Source organism: Peromyscus californicus, unplaced genomic scaffold (genome assembly GCF_007827085.1).
Source record: "Peromyscus californicus insignis strain IS unplaced genomic scaffold, ASM782708v3 Scaffold_6__1_contigs__length_162567912, whole genome shotgun sequence".
Taxonomy (NCBI): Eukaryota; Metazoa; Chordata; class Mammalia; order Rodentia; family Cricetidae; genus Peromyscus; species Peromyscus californicus.
The window spans coordinates 139,413,398-139,432,182 of NW_026294584.1; the positions used below are offsets into that span (position 1 = coordinate 139,413,398).

General features: G+C 50.8%; 1 protein-coding gene and 1 non-coding gene across 2 annotated transcripts in view; one reads left to right on the forward strand and one right to left on the reverse strand.

The window, feature by feature from the left end:
- Cd9 (CD9 molecule) overlaps nt 1–12,054 on the reverse strand; it is a 34,539-nt gene extending 22,485 nt beyond the window's left edge. The window contains exon 1 of the mRNA XM_052720790.1: nt 11,847–12,054. Within this exon, the coding sequence (XP_052576750.1) occupies nt 11,847–11,912 (66 nt within the window). The 5' untranslated portion in view covers nt 11,913–12,054. The remainder of the gene's footprint in view (nt 1–11,846) is intronic.
- A 6,301-nt stretch (nt 12,055–18,355) lies between these two features.
- LOC128100195 (U6 spliceosomal RNA) lies at nt 18,356–18,462 on the forward strand. Its single transcript, XR_008214712.1, has one exon. It is a non-coding gene; the product is annotated as a U6 spliceosomal RNA (small nuclear RNA).
- The last annotated feature ends 323 nt before the right edge of the window (nt 18,463–18,785 follow it).

Genomic DNA, 18,785 nt, shown 5'->3' on the forward strand with positions numbered 1-18,785 from the left:
AGCAAAAGGAGTTGTAAAATTACAGTTACGAAGTATCAACGAAAATGATTTTATGGTTGGGGGTCACCACAACATGAGGAGCTGTATTAAAGGGCTGAAGCATTGGGAAGGTGGAGAACCACTGCTCTAGGATCTGGGTTTTTTTTTCCGGGGTGATGGGGGGTCCATATTGTCTAGAAGGTTCTAGATGAGAGTATTCAATCCTCTCTTTGGGGAGGGGCAGAGGTCTTAGACTTGGGTTGGGGTAAAGTAAGATTGCTTCTTTCATCTGCCCCCCCCCCCCCCATTTCATTCATTCTGTTGGTTTGAGGCAGGGTCTCATGTAGCCCAGGCTGGTCTCTAACTTGCTACAGAGATGAGGATGTCCTGGAAGGGGGCTGGAGCCAATTTCAGCTCTGAGCCACCCTGTGCTGTGATTCCACCGCTGGAGGAGGGAGACCTGGCCGAACAGAAATGTTTGGGACCGGCTCTAGGCCCCAAAACATTTATAGCAAGCTAAGCGGTGCTGTGACTCCGGAGATGGCTGCTGACATTAAGGCTAGCTAACCTAACCCCAGGCTCTTACTGTGAGCCAGGAAAGTGAGAACAGCTTTGCATTAAGTGTTGCATTACTGCCTCCATTATGCAAACGGGGGAAAGGAGGCTAAGACACTAATTTGCCACCTCCTCACAGAAGCCTGTGCTTTTAACAAACCAACTCCCTCAATAATTACTCTGGTTCATAAATGGCCCCGGCTATTAACTTTTGCTCTCTTTCTTTCTTTCTTTCTTTCTTTCTTTCTTTCTTTCTTTCTTTCTTTCTTTCTTTCTTTCTTTCTTTCTTTCTTCCTTCCTTCCTTCCTTCCTTTCTCTCTCTCTCTCTCTCTCTCTCTCTCTCTCTCTCTCTCTCTCTCTCGCTCTCTCGCTCTTTCTTTCTTTTTTTTTTGAGGCAATTTTTCATGTAGCCCTTGCTGGCCTTAATTTCACTATGTATGTAGTTGATAAGAATCTTGAACCTTTGGTTTTTCGAGACAAGGTTTCTCTGTGTAACATCTCTAGCTGTCCTGGAACTTGCTTTGTAGACCAGACTGGCCTGGAACTCACAGAGATCCACCTGCCTCTGCCTCCTGAGTGCTGGGATGAAAGGCGTGCACCACCACCTGGTAAACCCTGAATTCTCTCGATCCTACTGCAGGCATGTGGCACCTGGCCCAGGTGCCAAATTTTGAAAAAAAAAAATTATGATACTCATATAATTCAACACTAAAAAAATCCAATTGTGAAATACACAAGTTAAAGAAGTCACCTGTTACCCTGACTTCTCAGGCTTTTCTGTATGGCTGGCACCCTGAGAACACGGTTGGCCTGCACAGTGACCTAACCGGAGCTCTGTCTTAGGGTTCTAGCGCTCTTAGGGGCTTCCATAGTCAGGATCAGTCAGTCAGTCAGTCAGTCAGTCAGTCAGTCAGTGATGAGGAATCAGAAGCAGAGAGCTGAAGCAACTTGCCCACGCCACAGCAAGTTCAGGTGACTCAGCTGTAGGCTCTCTCTGTCACCTGTATGACACAGGCCATGAGAGAGAAATCTCATTCTTGGTAGAAAGGGTGTATATATGTGGATTTACCTCTCTAGGGTGTGGAAGAGAGTCTAGGGCCACATCAACGTTTTCTCAGGGTATCGTCCTAATAATGAGGCAGAGACTCGGTCTGGACAAGTTTAGGAATTAAGAAATCCCCCCTTCTATAGACGGAGTCGGCATCTAAAAACCAGAGCCCTTGGGCTGGGGGTGTCACTCGGTAGCAGAGTCTGTCTTTGCATGCTTGAGGCCCAGGCTAACCTCTTTCTTTCAAAACCAGACATCTCGGTTGAAATTTCCACTGCCTGCTTACCAGACACACAGCATCCCCCGGCCAGCTCACAAATAATCCCTTTCTGCTGAAAGCAGGCATTCTGACCTTAACCAGATCATGTGACATGGGGGGGGGGGGGTGGAGGATGTTTTGCTTTAGATTCCAGAACACCACACATGTTTTCCACGGTGCGCATCTCGCTCGCCTAAGGTGTCTGGTGATTAGATGTGCATGCACACTCCTGCTTCCCCACATTTTACTGGGTGGACTAGCAGTTCTCATCCCATCTGCAGAAGAAGTGGAGACGGGCTGGCGTGGATGGCTCGAGAAGTGGGAGGTGACCCTTCTCTCACAACTTTCAAACAGGGCCAGGGAGCATGTGCAGTGGCAGCATTGGCCAAGGGCACTTACAGCACTGCTGGGCTGAATCTCCTCTCCCATCGTGACATAGTTTGAGTGCTAAGGCAGGCAGGTTTTCCAAATTTCTGTGTCTCACCTATCACGTCTTGACCTTTGGCACGGTCTCTTCCTTCATATTTTAGGTCTCTTAATTTTACATGACAAGCGTCCACACATCTGCCCTCACACCTATACCCTACCCCTAGGCAATCAATTCACTTAAACTATTTTCACAATGGGTCTTTGGGTAGATAACACTGACTTCCTTTCTATGTATGTGTGAGAAGCAGGATCTCTAGCCCAGGCTAGCCCACTAAGTAGCCTGCCTCCACCGCCTAGATGCTGAGATATCAGGCTGGTGCCACCACGATCCGTTTATGTGGGGTTGGGGAGTGAAACCAGGGTTTCACACGTGGTAGGCAAGCATTTTATCAAAGGAGCTGTATCTAGACTCCGTTTCCCTTCTTTTGATATGGGAAAACTGGGGCATAGAAGTTGAGTTACTTCTCTGAGATAATACCACAAATAAAGTATTGAACTCGATTCCGATTGCAAAGTGCGTATTCGAAATCATTTTGTCAAGCTGTATCTCTTCTACCCCCATATCGGGAACCGAATCCAGGGTCTCTGAAGTTACATTCCATTCCAGTCCCAGAACTGTTGTGTCTGGCTTGAGGTGCTCCTGAGCCTGGCCTTCCTCGGTGAGCTGCCAATGGACAGGCTAAGCAGAATCCGGGCTCCCTTCCCCTGGCTGCTGGCCCCCGAGCTTTGTCCATGCGAGCAGGGCTCTGGGAAGCAGAGCCCTGCACGACTCGGTGCTCCTTCTAAGCTTAGCTTTCCTTCGGCTGCAGCTGCCCACTCACTGCCCACTGCCTCCACGGGCCAGGGCTGCCAGGGCAGTCCATTTCCTTATCTCTTGGAAAGCTGACTTCTGAGCTCCAACCCGGAGCCTCTGCCCGCCAGAGCAATGCAATAACACCAGCTCTGAAGACACTCGGTGGGGTCCTAGAGGCAACTGTGGCATGAGGATGATGTCAGCTTCCCATTACAAAGGGCTAAGGGCTCTCCATCCCCAGCACTGGAATATAATCTAATTTTTGCTTGCAACAATTTTTCCGGGTCATGTAAAGGCTATGTGCCTTAGACCCAGAGTCACAATTTGATTAGTGGAAAGCAGAGTACACAAGACTGTCCCAGGATGGTCAAGGAGGTCTTTAACATTTGAGTGTTGCCAGGTATGGAGCACCCACAATTCCAGCTTTGGGGAATTATTGGGAGTTTGAGGCCAGTAGTGTCTACGCAGAGCATTCTGGGTCAGCCTGGGCCACATAGTTTCAAACACAATACACCACCCACGTTTGAGTGTGAGGGTAATAGACAGACGCTTGGGGCATCATAAAAGTGGTGGTACTCAAACCGCAAAGGGGCAGTAGGAGGCCGCCTTAGTGGGGAGGGCCCACTGGGGTGCACATTCCTCTTTAGGACTAGCAGTGGCAGTTCCCCGGAATGAAAACACCCATCAGAGCTGGGGTGCGACCATGTGGTGTCTGTGCAAACCGGCCCCCTGCCAGTGCTCACTTAGAAGTGGCGTGCACCCCAATACCTAAACCTCTACCCACTGGAAAAGTTACCCACTGGTGAGCTCACAACTACTCATGGCTTTGCCTATCTTTTCATTCGGCTTTAATAAAGCCACCGCGTCACGCATCAGACTCTAGACGCACTGTAGGTGGGAAAGAGATGAAAATTAGAATACTGCAGAAATCGGTTTGACTTTAATAAAGTGGTTCAATTTACTTTCTGGTATTTTTAGCCCAAGTCTAGGACAGCTCCAGTGAGGCACACAGGGCTGTGTTGTTTCTGATCTGGACATACTGGCAGTTCAAACCGGGGCATGTGTGAGTGAACAGGGGCTGCCTTCTGATGCTGAGAAGCTGTCTGGAGGTGGGTCAGCCACTAGCCTTCTCTGGGTTGAGTAGTGTTCACAGGACCCCCGATGGGCATTGGGTCGCTCGCTGTGAAGGCCACTTCTGTGCCTCTGCACAGTGCTCATTGTGTGCACTGAGTGAGAAGGACTCAGCACCCAGGCTGTTGACATGTCTCCAAGATGACATGTCATCAGTCCCCAAACCACAGAACCTTCCTTAGAATCCAATTAACACGGGCAGTTTCCAAGCTAGACCGTTTTGTCTGTTCCTGTCATTCAGGTGGCTTGTCAACTCTCTGGAGACCCAGTCCTACCCCTGTCCAACAAGACATCCTGCCTTTCTGGAGGTCCCCAGAGAGGAGATGAGATAAGGCTGGGCTGGGTCTCCCAAGCTCCATGGGGTGGGAAGAGGAATCACCAACGAGCAACACCTGCCTGAAAGCTTCTGAAGGTGGATTCCTTGTGTGGACTAGATAGATTAGGCTAGTGTCCAATCATCCTTTCAGCAATGAAGATGGGTGGGGGGAAGGCTCTGCAGCTCAGACAGCCCTGGATTATCCCTGGAGTTCAGGGTTCCACTCTTCCTCTCTTCTTTTTGATACTGGGGACTCAGCATGCTATATCCTCAGTCTTTAAAAGTTTTAAAAAGAAGCCGGGCGGTGCTGGCGCATGCCTTTAGTCCCAGCACTTGGGAGGCAGAGGCAGGTGAATCTCTGTGAGTTTGAGGCTAGCGTGGTCTACAAAGCAAGTTCCAGGATAGCCACGGCTACACAGAGAAACCTTGTCTCAAATTTTATTTTATGTGTATGGCTATCATGCCTGCAGGCATGTATGTGCAACAGGCACACACCTGGTGCCCTCGGAGATCAGAAGGAGGTATGGGATCCCTAGGAAGTGGAGTTATAGACAGTTGTGAGACACCATGTAGGTGCTGGGAACCAAACTTCAGTTCAATGCAAGACCAGCAGGTGCTCTTAACCACTGAGCTATCTCCCCAGCTCCCACAGAACCAGTCCTGAACTTACAATTTATTTTTTGTTCTTTTGTTTTTATAAAGATACACATGAGATAGTTATTGACAACCGTGCCGATTAAGCCAACTGAAAGTTTTAAATCTGTTTTTTACTGATGGCCAGACCAAGAGAAGACTTGAGCCTCTGGAAAGTCTCTTGATGTCTAAGTTCAGGGACACAGCATTATAAAAGGTAAAACCCACAAAAATACATCAAAGTTATATGATGGTCAGAGTAACCTTGAAATGTTCATTCACAGCAGAGCACAATAGGTATTGTAGACATAACTTGCCAATTATTTTGGTTAATACATCTGGACCATTGTCAAAGTCATAGAAATCTCAAATGTGTTGCCAAGACAGATGTGACTGATGTGGGGAGGAGGGTGGAGGGCTGGGAACTGTCTAAGCAAACCCCAAACAGAATCAGAAGAAGATGGCATTACCTTAGTCATTTCAGCTTTTTCCTTATTTATTGATTTTTGAGGTGGGGTCTCATTAAGTAGTTCTGGTTGTCCTATGTAGACTAGGCTGGCCTTGAACTCAGAGATCCACCTGGGCCCCCCTCTTCCGCTGGGATCAAAGTCATGCACCACCACGCCCAGCAAAACTTAGGGTTTCTAATATCACTTTTAAATACCCTCTATTATTCTCCCATCCAATTCTAGGAAGTCACTTATGTCAGAAACATGGAATCCAGGACATAGCAGAAACCTGGAAACCAAGAGAAACAAATCAATATGGGGGCCATCCATGATCTCAGGTTCATGGGCCTCCATGACAAAAAAAAAAAAGAAAGAAAAACAAACAAACCATGTGTAACATTTTTCCCCTTGGAAGAAAGTCCTACTAATTTCATGGGATTCCCTAAAAAGGTTATGACCTGGAAGTCTACAATATCATACACATAGTACTTATTAAAATTTAGCCGGGAGTGGAGTTGGCCCACGCCTTTAATCCTAGCACTTGGGAGGTAGAGGCAGAGGCAGGAGAATCTACTGAGTTCAGAGTCCAGACTGGACTACATAGAGTGACCCCGTCTCAAAAAACAAAACAAAAAACTTTCCACAAAAACAAAACCCCAAAGAAACAAACCACTCCCCGAATTAATCCATGACTAAGTATTTTCTTGGGTGGATGGGGTAGGAAATTACCCGGATGGATATAATTTTTATAAAATTGTCTCATCTGGGGACAGGATGTTACTTTCCACAGCTGCATGCCACCACTTGACAGAAAATGAAAATATCCCTGGACCAGCCTGACTTTTTCCACAGCATGGAGAAGCCAGGTGACGAGCAGTCAGACCTCCAAAATACAAAAATCATATAAAAAATACTAAAACTGGCTTTTTAAAAAAAAAATGAATCTTGAATTTCTTTAGTTGAGATACAGTTCTTCTGATGGTAGTTCAGGGTCAGGGAGATTTTCCCACATTTGAAACGGAGCGCTTGTTGCTCTTCTGTGTGTAAAAAGTAAAATGCATTTCTGTAAGGCTTTGACTGGAAAGCAAAAACAACCCCCAAAACTTTGAGGGCTGGGGGGGGGCTGCAGCTCAAGGGCAGAATGCTTGCCTCCCATGCATGAGGCTGCGGGTTCAGTTCCCAGCACCAGAGACGGAAGCATCCTTCTGACCCAACCGGGACAGGGAGGAACGCAGAAGTCACAAGGTCATTTCTTTTCTCAATGCCACATGGGTTTATCCAGAACAAACAAGGCAGCAACAGGGATGCAGAAGTCACCAAAACCCTGAGATCTGAGCCCCCTGCCCAGCCCCCCAAACCAGGAATACCCAGGCAGAAGCCATCTATCTACCTGTGTGTGCTACCAAAGAAAAGATGCCCCCCCCCCCACGTAAATCCAAGGTATTTTTAGGTCCCAAACTGTGTGGTGACCAATCTCAGAGGCCACATCTCCTTATAAAAAATGAATTGAACCAAAAAAACCAGACAGAACCACCCCAGGAGACACAGGCCTATGTGTAAGATTAAAGGTTCATGTCCAACACACTTCCCAAAGGGAGGGCCGAGACTGCAATTTGGGAATGCAGAAGCCAGGCAAGGCTCATTTCGGGGAGTTAGCACTGACCAGCCACCCCAGATCCACTCCTATAAGGCTGCAGATCAAAGCCTGTCCAAATTTGGGGAGTAACCAGTAACTGGCAGCCAGCAGCCACGGCTTCTCTGGATCCATAGCAAGCTCTGGAATGTTGCCACCGGCACTTTGAAAACAGGGGCAGAGTCTGTGAGAGAGGAGTGTGGGTGTGTGTGAGAGCGAGTGTGAGTGTGTGCACATGAATCCAATTCTCACCACCACCCAGAGATCCAGATTCCTGATCTTGGTTGTTGGTAACTATGGCTGGGGTGGGGGAGAAACCAAAGATGCAGGCAGGGGCCAGGTCCTATTTTTCCATCGCCGAGCAGACACTTGGCCTCAGCTCACCCTCTCCCCAACCAGCCAGCTCCAGTACAAGCAGGGCAGTGTCGCTCCAGCCCAGGCGCTCTGTGGGAAGCCATTTTATGCAACAGTTCAGTCCAACATCCAAGTCAAACAACTTCGGGGAGGCAGCGAGCTGGGTGGGGAGGGGCTCTCGGCACAGCCACGCACCCCAGCGTGGCCTGCCCGTATGCCTTAGGCCCCCCTAGAGGCTCTGCGCCTTTATTTTCAGGAGTGGGTGTCCCTTCCTCCCTGAGTCAGATGTGTGGCAACACACAAAATGGAGTCAGTGTTTTGCTTTGGAGAATGAGGCTGGCTCGGATGGCAGGGAGATGTGGAAAAGACGGAAGGCCGAGCCACGTGGGAGTGTGGGCCAATCTGTGGTCTAAACACGCACACTTACCCAGGGATCTACTATCGAGGTACAACAGCTACAGGCTGGAAGCTGACCTGCACCCACTGCCAGACCTCTGATGAATGCCCAGCATACACTCAGGGGATGGATGGGGATGCTGAATCCAGGTCCACGCTTGGACCACTACAGCCTGTGACCACAAAAGGCCAAGGCAGTGGAGCACCCACAACAGAACCTGAAGATAAGGAGACCGCCCCCCTAGAGTGAGGGGAGATGAAAGGAACAAAAGATTCAAGAAACGGGCTTGAACGCCCAGGTCAAGGTCAAGGTCACAATCCTCAGTGTTGTTGGAAATCCATCAGAGATTTCCTGACGCCCAGCCAGAGGTGAGGTGGGGAGGATGGTGTATTCGGTGGGTGGCAGGGGTGAGGTAGGAGGACTGTGTATGCAGTAGCGGGGCACGCGCGCGCACGCGTGTGTGTGTGTGTGTGTGTGTGTGTGTGTGTGTGTGTGTGTGTGTGTGTGTGTGTGTTGTTGTTGTTCTACAGGCTGAACTTGAACAGATCTTTGAGATCATTTGCAGCAGCTCATGGATTTTGCACTGAGGAAACTTTAGTGTGGATCAGAAAAGTGATCTACAGAAACTACTCCCTGTAGTTTCAAAGTAATCTGGGGACAAAGCTGCATCAGTCAGGCTCTGAGTCCCCGTCCAGTTCTCTGGCTATGTTTCTAAGCAGCTGCCACGACCTCCAGAGATGACCAAGACTATCTCTGGAGGAAGAGGACAGACCCTCTGCCATTTCCACTCTTTAGGATGGGGAAGGGACAGGAATAGTGTCGAGGCGGGCAGAGGGGAAGCAGGGTCTGACTCTTGATAGAGCCCATCTGACCCTACCTTTGCCTAGGTCAAGGAGGATAGGAAGTCCTCACTGTGCAGGCTCAGGATCTGGGCGGATGGGTAGGATGGGGAAAGAACAGACAGCGGCAAGAGGACCAAGGCCAACCTGGCGGCAGAGCAAGACCCCAAAGACACAAGCAAAAACTAATGAAAAAGGCACATTCCTGGCCTGGCCCAAGGCTGGTCACCACATTACAGCCTGAAACACCTCTATCATCTGTCATCTAGACACTAGAAAGAGGTTTTCCTTCTCAATCCTCTCTCTCTCCCTCCCCCCCTCTCCCCAACTCTTTCTTTTTTAGAGGGAGGGAAGGGATAGACATGAGGTCTGAGGGAAACTCAGGAGTAACCAAAATAGGCTGGGGAGGGAGGTTTGGCTCCAAAGATATTGGAAAAACAGACTGATTGCTGGCGTGGTTGTGGGCATGAGACACCCAGTGTCAGGAGGGCAGGCTGGGAAGGCTCAGCTGTCACTGAGCAACCCACAGGGGACACCACGCTCAGACTTAGGAGAGAGGCACGGTCCCTTTTCCTGGTCCTCCTTCTCCTCCACTGTCCCAGGAAACTGAGGCTGGCTTCTCTTTGGATCCCTGCCACTTGTCCCTTCGGCATCCTCTGCACACAAAGGTGGCCCCTGCTTTCCAGGCCATATCGGGTTCCAAATGTCAAGTTCACAAATCACTGGCCTCAAGAGAGTGAAGTGGTGACATCATAATAATCCCAGCAGTCCCCTGAGATCACAGCCTGTCATAAAGGATATTTTGAGGAGCTTCATCTCACCTGCTTCTACTCCCACCCAATCAATAGCCAAACCCAGCTGGGTACCTCACTTGATAATATCCGGTTACTTGACCCTGGGTATGTCACTTAACTTTTCATGGACTAGATTTCGGGTCATCGATAGGTAAAATGGGGAAATATGCTTCCTTCTTTGGTTATATCATGGGGCTAGGTGAGGCCTTTGCAGACTGTAAACCCTTTCACAGAGACTGTAACAGGACGGGGGCTTTGTCCCTATTAGACCCCAGGGTAGGACAGGTAACAATAATTAACTTAGGAAATTGCCCCCCCATGGAAAGAGAGATAGAAGAGGAAAGAGAGAAAACGGGGGGGGGGGGGGGGGGTCAGGGGATGTAGTAGTAGCTCAGCTTGCAATCTTGGGCAACACTGCCCCTGGCACTCTTGTTTCCCACTGTGAACAGGGGGCTGGCACCTACAGTTGGTGCCTAATCTCTAAGGCCGTTCCCAGTCCTAAAACTAAACCCTTCCAGAGGAAGACTGTTCTGTTTCAGGAGGCACGGGTCAACCAGCAGTGTCTAGCCCGGGCAGGGAGCTCTGGATAGGAAAAGAGAGGCAGGCGGGAGACAAGCTGGACAGATTGCAGACCAGCAGGCAACAGACTGCGTAGACACAGGGTGGCCATGGGCACCTCCCCTCAGCCCCTTGCATACACCATGGGTGCAGATGGGGGATGCAGACATGCTGTGGCACTGTGTGGCTCCCCCCTCGCCCCAAACTTTCACCCGGACTAGGCAGACAGCTGAGGACTAAACCAACAGACAGGCAGGGGAGAGACGGCCCGAGGGTAGGGTGAGGAAAACTCCCCAAAGGACAGGGCGGGGTTGGGTGGGGCCAGCTGTCTGTAGACTTTGTTTTGTGCTACTCCATCAGATGAGTGGGCAAGCCAAGCCTGAGAGCCGGCCTGCCTATCTTGAGAGCTGGGGAAACACCAGGAGGGAAAGCCCCTGTGACATCCTCTTAAGTTGTACGGGTGTGGTGACTCCTGGAAACCCAGGGCAGTCTCTGTAGGCTGCAGAACATTTCCAAGCAGCCCTGCAGAGTATTACATTGGCTGGAGGACGGTAAGCATCCCAGCCGCCAGCTCCAAGGGAATAGTGCACTTATTTTTTTTAAGTTAAAAGTCTCTGGTGGCATATAACTAGTTTCTACCGTCATCACTCTTGAGGGTGGCACAGGGGTTGCCTGGCCAAACCCTTTCCTGCTTGCCTAGGATCAAATGATGTCCACTGGTGTGTAAGAGGTGGGCCCTCTCAGAAGTAGGACACAAGGGTCGTCCTTGTACTCCTTGTACTTCCTTGTTGCTATCCCTTAGAAAGCGGACACTCTGCTGCTTTTCCCAGACTTCCAAATGCCGAGAGGTAGGGAGTGTCTACTAGAGTTCCTCCCATCCCCACCCCCGTCTTCTCCAGGTGAACGGCCATTCCTGGCGGCCCCGCCTGGCTAGTTCTAGGAGGGTGAGGCTTCTAGTCCGCAGGACCTCATTACCCGAGAAATGCAGAAACACCCGACTTATCCCACCGAGAGGCGCCAACAGGCACCTTCCCCTCCCTCCTCTCCCTAACTCTCCCAGAGTTCTCTCCAGCCAAGATAGTTATCGCTCTTGAAAAAGAATCAGGACAATCTAGTCTTTCAGGTAGCTTGGAGGCATGGACGTTCTCACCGGGACCGAGAGCCCAGACTGTGAACACAAAGTCCGTCCTCCAGGTGCAGAGACGACTTCCCCCACCCGCTTCCTCTCCAGAGTGAGGGTGCCAGGAGCCCCTCGTGGGAGCCCCGTTGCCACTGTGGGATCACCGAGGTGGGAGACACTCACTGCCCTGCTCGCCCGAAGCCTTATGAAAAGGGGCGCTCCGCTCCTCCCTTCCACCTTCCCTCTAGCAATCGGGGGGTGATCCGGGTGGCAGCGGACACAGACCCCATCTCAAATCCTCGGCGGCAGAGGGACCCAGGAGCGGAGTGCACAGCCCGGGCCACCAGGACCCCCGCTTCTCCCGCCCACCTGCCCGTCCCGCCCGCGGCCAGCTGGCAGCCACCGCGCCTTTCTCTTCTCGGCCCGAGTCCGCCTGGCGCGCCCAGTACCAGCTCCCCGGAGCTCCCGGCCACCGAGCCACCCACGGCCCCGGACGTCGTCCCGAGCTCGAGAACAGGTGGCCTCGGAGACGAGCGCGCGACAGTCGCCTCTCACTCACCCAGAAGATGAAGTTAAATCCGAAGAGCAAGTATTTGATGCACTTGCTACCCCCTTTGACCGGCATGGTGCAAACTGGACTTGCGTGGGACAAGAGGCACGCACGGCTGGGACAGAAGAGGCACGGCAACGGACCGAGACGCGCTGAGGCTGGGGGCTGGCCTACGGCTCCACTTTTAAAAAGTGCCACTCCTTACGGCGACCGGCCAGCTGCGATGCGCATGTGCCGAGGGATGCCGACCCCGCCCCCGGCCCACCTGCCCCGCCCATGCCTCGTCCACTCCCCGGGCCCAGGTTCTGGGACTCGGCTCCCCTGCAGTGCGGAGCCTGCCCTGCGCCCTGCTCTTGCGGGGCCGCTTTTCTGAGACCCTCTTTCCTTTCATCGTCCTCCTTCACCGTCTTAGGGTCTTTCCAGGCCTCCAGACCCGGCTACTTTTGCCCGGGAGTAAAGTATAGGCCTCGCCTTTCCGCTTCATTCCGGGCGCTGCGCCTAAGAGTTTACTTTGGGAGACCCCCGAGGCTCATCGGCTCTAAAGGACCTTTTCAGATTCCCGCGGCAAGTCTGCCGGCCTGTTTGCCTGGTTTGCTTTCTCTCCAACACCACCTTGTAAATCTTTCCGGACTGAACAGACTTATTTGGGCACTGTGGCCGCTAGAATGCTTCAGGTGCCAATCTGAGCATTTCTCTTTGCTCAAAAATTTTCTTCATTCACAGATGTAGTCTAGTTGAAATCCTGTATTTACTCCTCGCATTCCCTGTCGCACCGGGTGCCACACCCTTACTCTGACCCACCTCGCAGTCTGCAGGTGGTGTGTGGCTGGCTGCCCCTGCCTCCTTTACCTGTGGAAATTCTGTTGTGTTTTGTCTTTTATTTACATTTAAACTTATTATTATTTTGAGACAGAGTCTTACTATGTAGCTCCGTCTGGCTTGGAACTCGCTGTGTAAACCAGGCTGGCCTCAAACTTACAGGCGTGTGCCATCGTGCCCGGCAATTTCATTATTTCTGAGGTAGGGTCTAGCGGTGTAGCCCTGCTGACCTGGAATTGCTTATGTAGTTCAGGCTATCCTCAACCCTGGATCCTCCTGCCTCAGCATTGCTAGTGCTGGTGTTTCAGGCTTGGGGCTCCATGGCTCTTTACATTCTTTCTTAATTCTTCTGGTTGGGTGGGGAGGTCTGTCTTAACATCCTTTGCACTATTCCCTCCCTCACCCCTGCAGGAAGTTAGTTCCCTTAGAGCTCTTTATTGCAAAAGTAAACCATACTCATTACAGAAACATCAGAAAATACCAAGAAGCAGAAAGAATGTGAGTTAAAATTTCACCCGGGTTACGCAGTGCGTTGGAGGCCAATCTGGGCTACAGGAGACCCTGTCTCCAAAAACAAAAACCAAAACAAGACAATTTTTCACGTAGCAAAACCAGCCTCTGTCAGCATAGCACAGCTCTCGTTTCGTTATTTATCAGTGGACTGGTTTCATTAATCGATCCACTTAACAAAGATTTTATTTTCCTACAGTCCACTTTAGAAAGGTACTTCACTGGGGGCATGAGTTGAAAGCAGCTGATTCTATCCTCTTTCTTCTCTGAAGCAGTTTAGGAGCTGGGGGAGGGAGAGAGGCAGGAGTCTGGAGGGGTGGGGTGTTCAATTTAGGGGTCTCCGAGAACTCTGAGGAGAGACCCTTGATTTTCCGTTTTAGGATGAGTATCCCAACAATCCCAAAGAAAGAGCTGCAGCCAGGGAAGCCTGGCCACCCTGGGGCTGGGGCTCCCATGGTCTCAGGGAGAGAAGCTGTGAGGACTCTGTCCTCTGAGAGTGAGGGTGAGTGGATGAACCTTAGGGGTTCCAGGTGGAGCCCTGTCCGTGCATGGGCAGGGCCAGAGGGCAGGCTGCAAGCTCTGTGAGGCTAAGGACCATTGCTTATAGCTCCAGTCCCTGTTTTAAAACTTTGGGGCATTGGACAGAACATCTGGGTGCGGTTGAGGAAGCGCAGTTAGGTAAGATGAAGGCTAGTAGTGGAGGGAGATGAAGGATGAGCTGGGGGAGCAGTACAGAAATCTATTAGGAGATGTGAAGTGTTTAGGACAAATGGAAAGGTAGGAGGGGCATTGGGACCTAAAAATCTGCTGAGGAGACAAGGTGGGAGCCAGAGGGGGAGTCTGAGCTGGAGCCAGATCTCTAAAGGCTGGCTTCATTTGTTCTAAACTTTCTTAGGTCTTATCTCATCTTCCTGAGTGTAATGCCATGGTGCCACCTCTATCCATGGATATATGGCATGAGAGACCCTAACAGGCAATTCCATGGATGTCCCTGTGTGTCAGTCTGAGATCTCCCTAAGCAGGGGGCATGGTGGTAGCAGACTTCAGAGGCCAGGGGGATCAGCAATTAGGTGGGACAGGGGGAGCTGTGTGTGAAGTCACAGGAGCAAAACCACCTAGCTGTCTGTGCCAGGGAAGCTACCGGCAGTCGGGGAGCTGGGTGGAGGGCAGAGAACAAGGAAGGAGAGGCAGAGGCTAACTGAGTCTCTTACCAGGAGGAATGGATGCCAACAGTGCTTTGCTGATTCAGTAACTGAATGATAGCCATCACTGTTATGGAACACCTTAAGAACCCCCATTACATATAAACAGAGATTCCTTTTTTTTTTAAAACAGAATCAGTCTTGTCTTGGACTGGAAACCCTCCTGCCTGAGATTCCAGGCCCACACAGTGTGGCAGCCTTATATGAGAGCACCGGACCTGAGGAGATCCACCTCTGGTCTTGGTCCCTACCCTACGGTTTATTTGGACAGGTCAGCTCTGTCTTTGGACCCTGGTCTTCTGTGGCGCAGTGACATTCTGGGCCAAAGTGTGTTTGTTACAGGAGCTCAACGCTACAGGCAACCAGGAAAAGGGAGGGATGGAAAAAAATGTGGTTTGCCTTAACTGGAAGAGGAAAATGTGGGTAAGCCCCTGAGTCAGAGATCGCATGGCGGCAGCCAGGCCTTCCAGCTTTTATGGAGTTGGGACTGGGAAAACTTTTTCTGCCTTCCCCCCAGGAGAAGCTATTTCTGGAAAACCCCCTCAACCCAGGGGTCCGTGTTGGCTCTTGTACTCCCCCTGGTGGTGAGATTTAAACACACACAGCCAAGTCGGCTTTAGCGTTGTCAAGTCTTAGGGACTGCTCACCCTCCCAACCCAGTGTGGGCACCAGCACATGCGGCCACAGGCGAGATCCTTTTCCCTGTCAGGAGCCTCCCGTACCGGTGTCCATTTGCGTTTGTCACTTTCACTACTAGAAGGTCCGGCTGCTTCCTTTATTCTGAAGGCGGGCATATGAGCCTTCTGCAAACACTCTGGTCTCATCTTCAGGGATTTCCTGGTGTGAATCTTCTACTGTCACCATATTCCTGTATTGGTACACATGTTGGTGGTGACCACCTTCAAAGGACACTGGGTTGGGGGGGGGGGTGCGGCGCTCAGCAGTTAGGAGCACTGTCTGCTCTTTCAGAGCATCTGGGTTTGATGCACCCACGTGGCAGCTCACAACCATCTGTAACTCTAGTTCCAGTGGATCTGATACCCTCTTCTGCCCTTTGTGGGTATCAGGCATTCACATGGTGCCCAGACCTACATGCAAACAAAACACTCATACACATACAGAATAAAAATTCAGATAAAAAATGTCAAGAGAACATTTGCCTTGATGAATGCTGGCCTCCTGTGCACACGGTCCTCTGTAAACGTCTCCGGCATAAGCTCGGGGAGAGAAGCCGTGCTTGGGCGTTGGCCTGCAGGTGTCCTGCAGGTGTCCTGGCTCTCGTGTGTGTGTGTGTGTGTGTGTGTGTGTGTGTGTGTGTGTGTGACTCATGCTCTGACCATCCTCTTCCGTTAGCTCACGCCTCTGTCCACTCAGGCCTTCGTGTTTGTTCAGCAGCAGTCCGAAGGCCTCTCATCCTAGTCTCTGGAATTTGTGGATGTACCACCGTGCCCAGCATAAGGGACTCTGTAGATGGATTAAGTTAAAGGATCTTGATACGGGGATTATTTGGGTGGAACTTTGGAATCAAAAGAGGGTTTTGCTGTTTGCTTTTGGTTTTTGACAGGATCTCACTGAGTAGCCCAGGCTGGTCTTGAATTCTAGATCCTCCTGCCTCATCTTCTTGAGCACTAGAATTTGGAATCTCTCTCTCTCTCTCTCTCTCTCTCTCTCTCTCTCTCTCTCTCTCTCTCTCGACAAGGTCTCTCTATATAGTCCTAGCTGCCCTAGAACTCACTATGTGGACCAGACTGGCCTCCAACTCACAGAGAGCCTTTCTCTCTGCCTCCCGAGTGCTGGAATCAAAGGCGTGCACTACCACACCTGATGCGAGTCCTGGGATTTTGTTTAGTGTGCCACCATCCCCAAGTTTGCAAAGGGGTCTCTCTTTAAAAGTATTCTACCTTATTTTATTTATGTATACGAACGATGAGTGTTTTGGTAGGTGTGTGTCTATGTACCACTTGCATGCCTGGTGCCCGTGGAGGACAGAAGAGGGTGTTGGATTCCCTGGAACTGAAGTTACAGACAGTTGAAATTCCCACACAGACAGTTCTGGGAGCCATCTCTGCATTCCACCAGAGTTCTTATGAAAGAGAAGTAGGAGCTTCCTAGCCAGAGAAGTAGCTGTTCCAGCTTTGACCTGGAAGTACTACCCCTACTGAGGCTTCTGGTAACTGCCACGCCTACCTATGACTTGCCCCTGGGGCAGTGCCAAGATGGGAGCCCTTAAGACCCGAGATCCAGATGTGCTGGTGCTCTTGGTTCCTGGTGATCCTGGATGCTGGATTGCAGACCGAGTCAGAGTTCTCCAGAGAACCCTGCTGGACTGCACCTCACTTCTCCCGGATCCTGTAACCAACCCCTTTACTGGCTGTAAGTTACCCCAAAATAAACCTCCTTTTTCACTACATGGAGTTGCCTTGATAAATCCCCACATTAGAGAAGGAGATGTGAGGACAAGCCCAGATTGGGATGATGTGTGGCCGTGTGCCAAGGACCATGGGGCGTCTCTAGAAGCCGGACCAGGGGAAGAGATGAGTCCTCTCCTACAACTGTCAGCAAGAACAAACACACCACTGACCACTTACGTTAGACCTCTGGCCTCTGGAATGGTAAAATAATTAAATGTGTTATTTTAAGCCACTGCATTTGTCATAATTGATTACAGTAGCAGAAGGAAATGGACACCGCTATTAAAATAAACATCGGGACCAGAGTGCAAATCTCTGTGGGATCCTACATGCAAAATGAATTGTCTCTTTTTTAGTCTCCTATCTTTCTTTCAGCACCCAAGCCCACCTCGCCTCCGCCTCTCCTCCTTTTTCCCTAGTATCTTACCTGCTGAGCGAAGAGGGGTTTTGTTTCCTGATATCTCTCCTGTTGTTGCCAATGGGCATCTCAGGACTACCCGGTGAAGAACTGTGGTAGTCAGGGCTCTTGAGAGGAATAGAAGCTATGGTTTGAATATATATTAAAGGGGGATTGATTAGATTGGTTTACCCGACGTGATTTGGGTAGTCAACCTAACAGCAGCTTTCTTCACACCAGAGAAGCGGGAAACTGTAGCCGATCAGTCCATGCAGCTGGGGTCCTGGCAGCCCCAGACTGGTGTGCCGAAGGCTGGAGGATTCTTGGAGAGTGACTGGTTTTCAGTCCACATTGGAAGCCTGATGAAGCTGGCATCAGTGGGGGAAGGCAGCAGCAGCAGCAGCAGCAGCAGGAGCAGCATGAGCAGGAGCAGCAGGAGCAGGAGCAGCAGCAGCAGGAGCAGCAGCAGCAGGAGCAGCATGAGCAGGAGCAGCATGAGCAGGAGCAGCAGCAGCAGCAGCAGCAGGAGCAGCAGGAGCAGGAGCAGCAGCAGCAGGAGCAGCAGCAGCAGCAGCAGCAGCAGCAGCAGCAGCAGCAGCAGAGTCGATGAATTTGCCAATGGGATGTGAAGGCGATGAGGCAAACAGCAAAGTTTTGCCCTTGGTTCTCCTTTATCAGGGCTGCTACGAGGTCAACAGGCGTGCCCCGCAGCTTATTAGTGATTCCAGACCCTGTCAAGTTGAGACCAAAGACTAAACTATCACAGGAGCCAAGTCCAAACAGGGTCAAGTGTTAGAGGTGAAGGCAAGACCTCAGGCTTTGTGATTCTGACTCAGCATTGGTTCCTCCTTTGCTCTTGTCACCTCCCATAACAGGGGTCACACCCTCAAAACTCGGCACCATCCTCCCCACAGTCCTGTCTCATGGCTCTCCAACTTTCTAGTCTACACACCTCACCGGATGGATTATGCATTTTGTGATGGCCTTGAGGAGAGTGCTCTGTCCTCATGTGTAACTGTTTCCATTACATTGAACACACACACACACACACACACACACACACACACACACACACACACTCAACACAAAATTCATCGATGTAGGGTGTGGTTTTGATCTTCACGGGTAGGGTGGGTGAGAGGGTTACAGATGCAAACACTCTAAATATTCCCTTCAGTCCTTCCTATCAGCTACATGGATGCTAAAACCTGGACCGATACAGGAGACGATCAGCACGGCCCCTGTGCAAGGATGGCATGCAAATCTGGGAACTGTTTCATAGTGTGCAGCAAGATGGGAGAAAGGGCTGAGGAAGGAAGTGGACACAGACAATGAGAACAAAGTATAATGACAGGGATGTAAGAAAGTGTCACCGTGAAGCTCGTCCATCATTTTGCGTGCTGACGGAAGCACAGTGGTTAGGGGCTGGGGACATGGCTCAGCCAGTGAAAGCACTTGTCATGTAACTGCTGAGGACCAGAGTTTGGGTCCCCAGCACCCTGTGAAAAGCTTCTCGGACCCATCTATATATAATCTTAGTGTGTGGAGGACAGCTGTGGTAGAGCACACCTTCAAGCCCAGCACTTGGGAGGCAGAGGTAGGTGGCCAT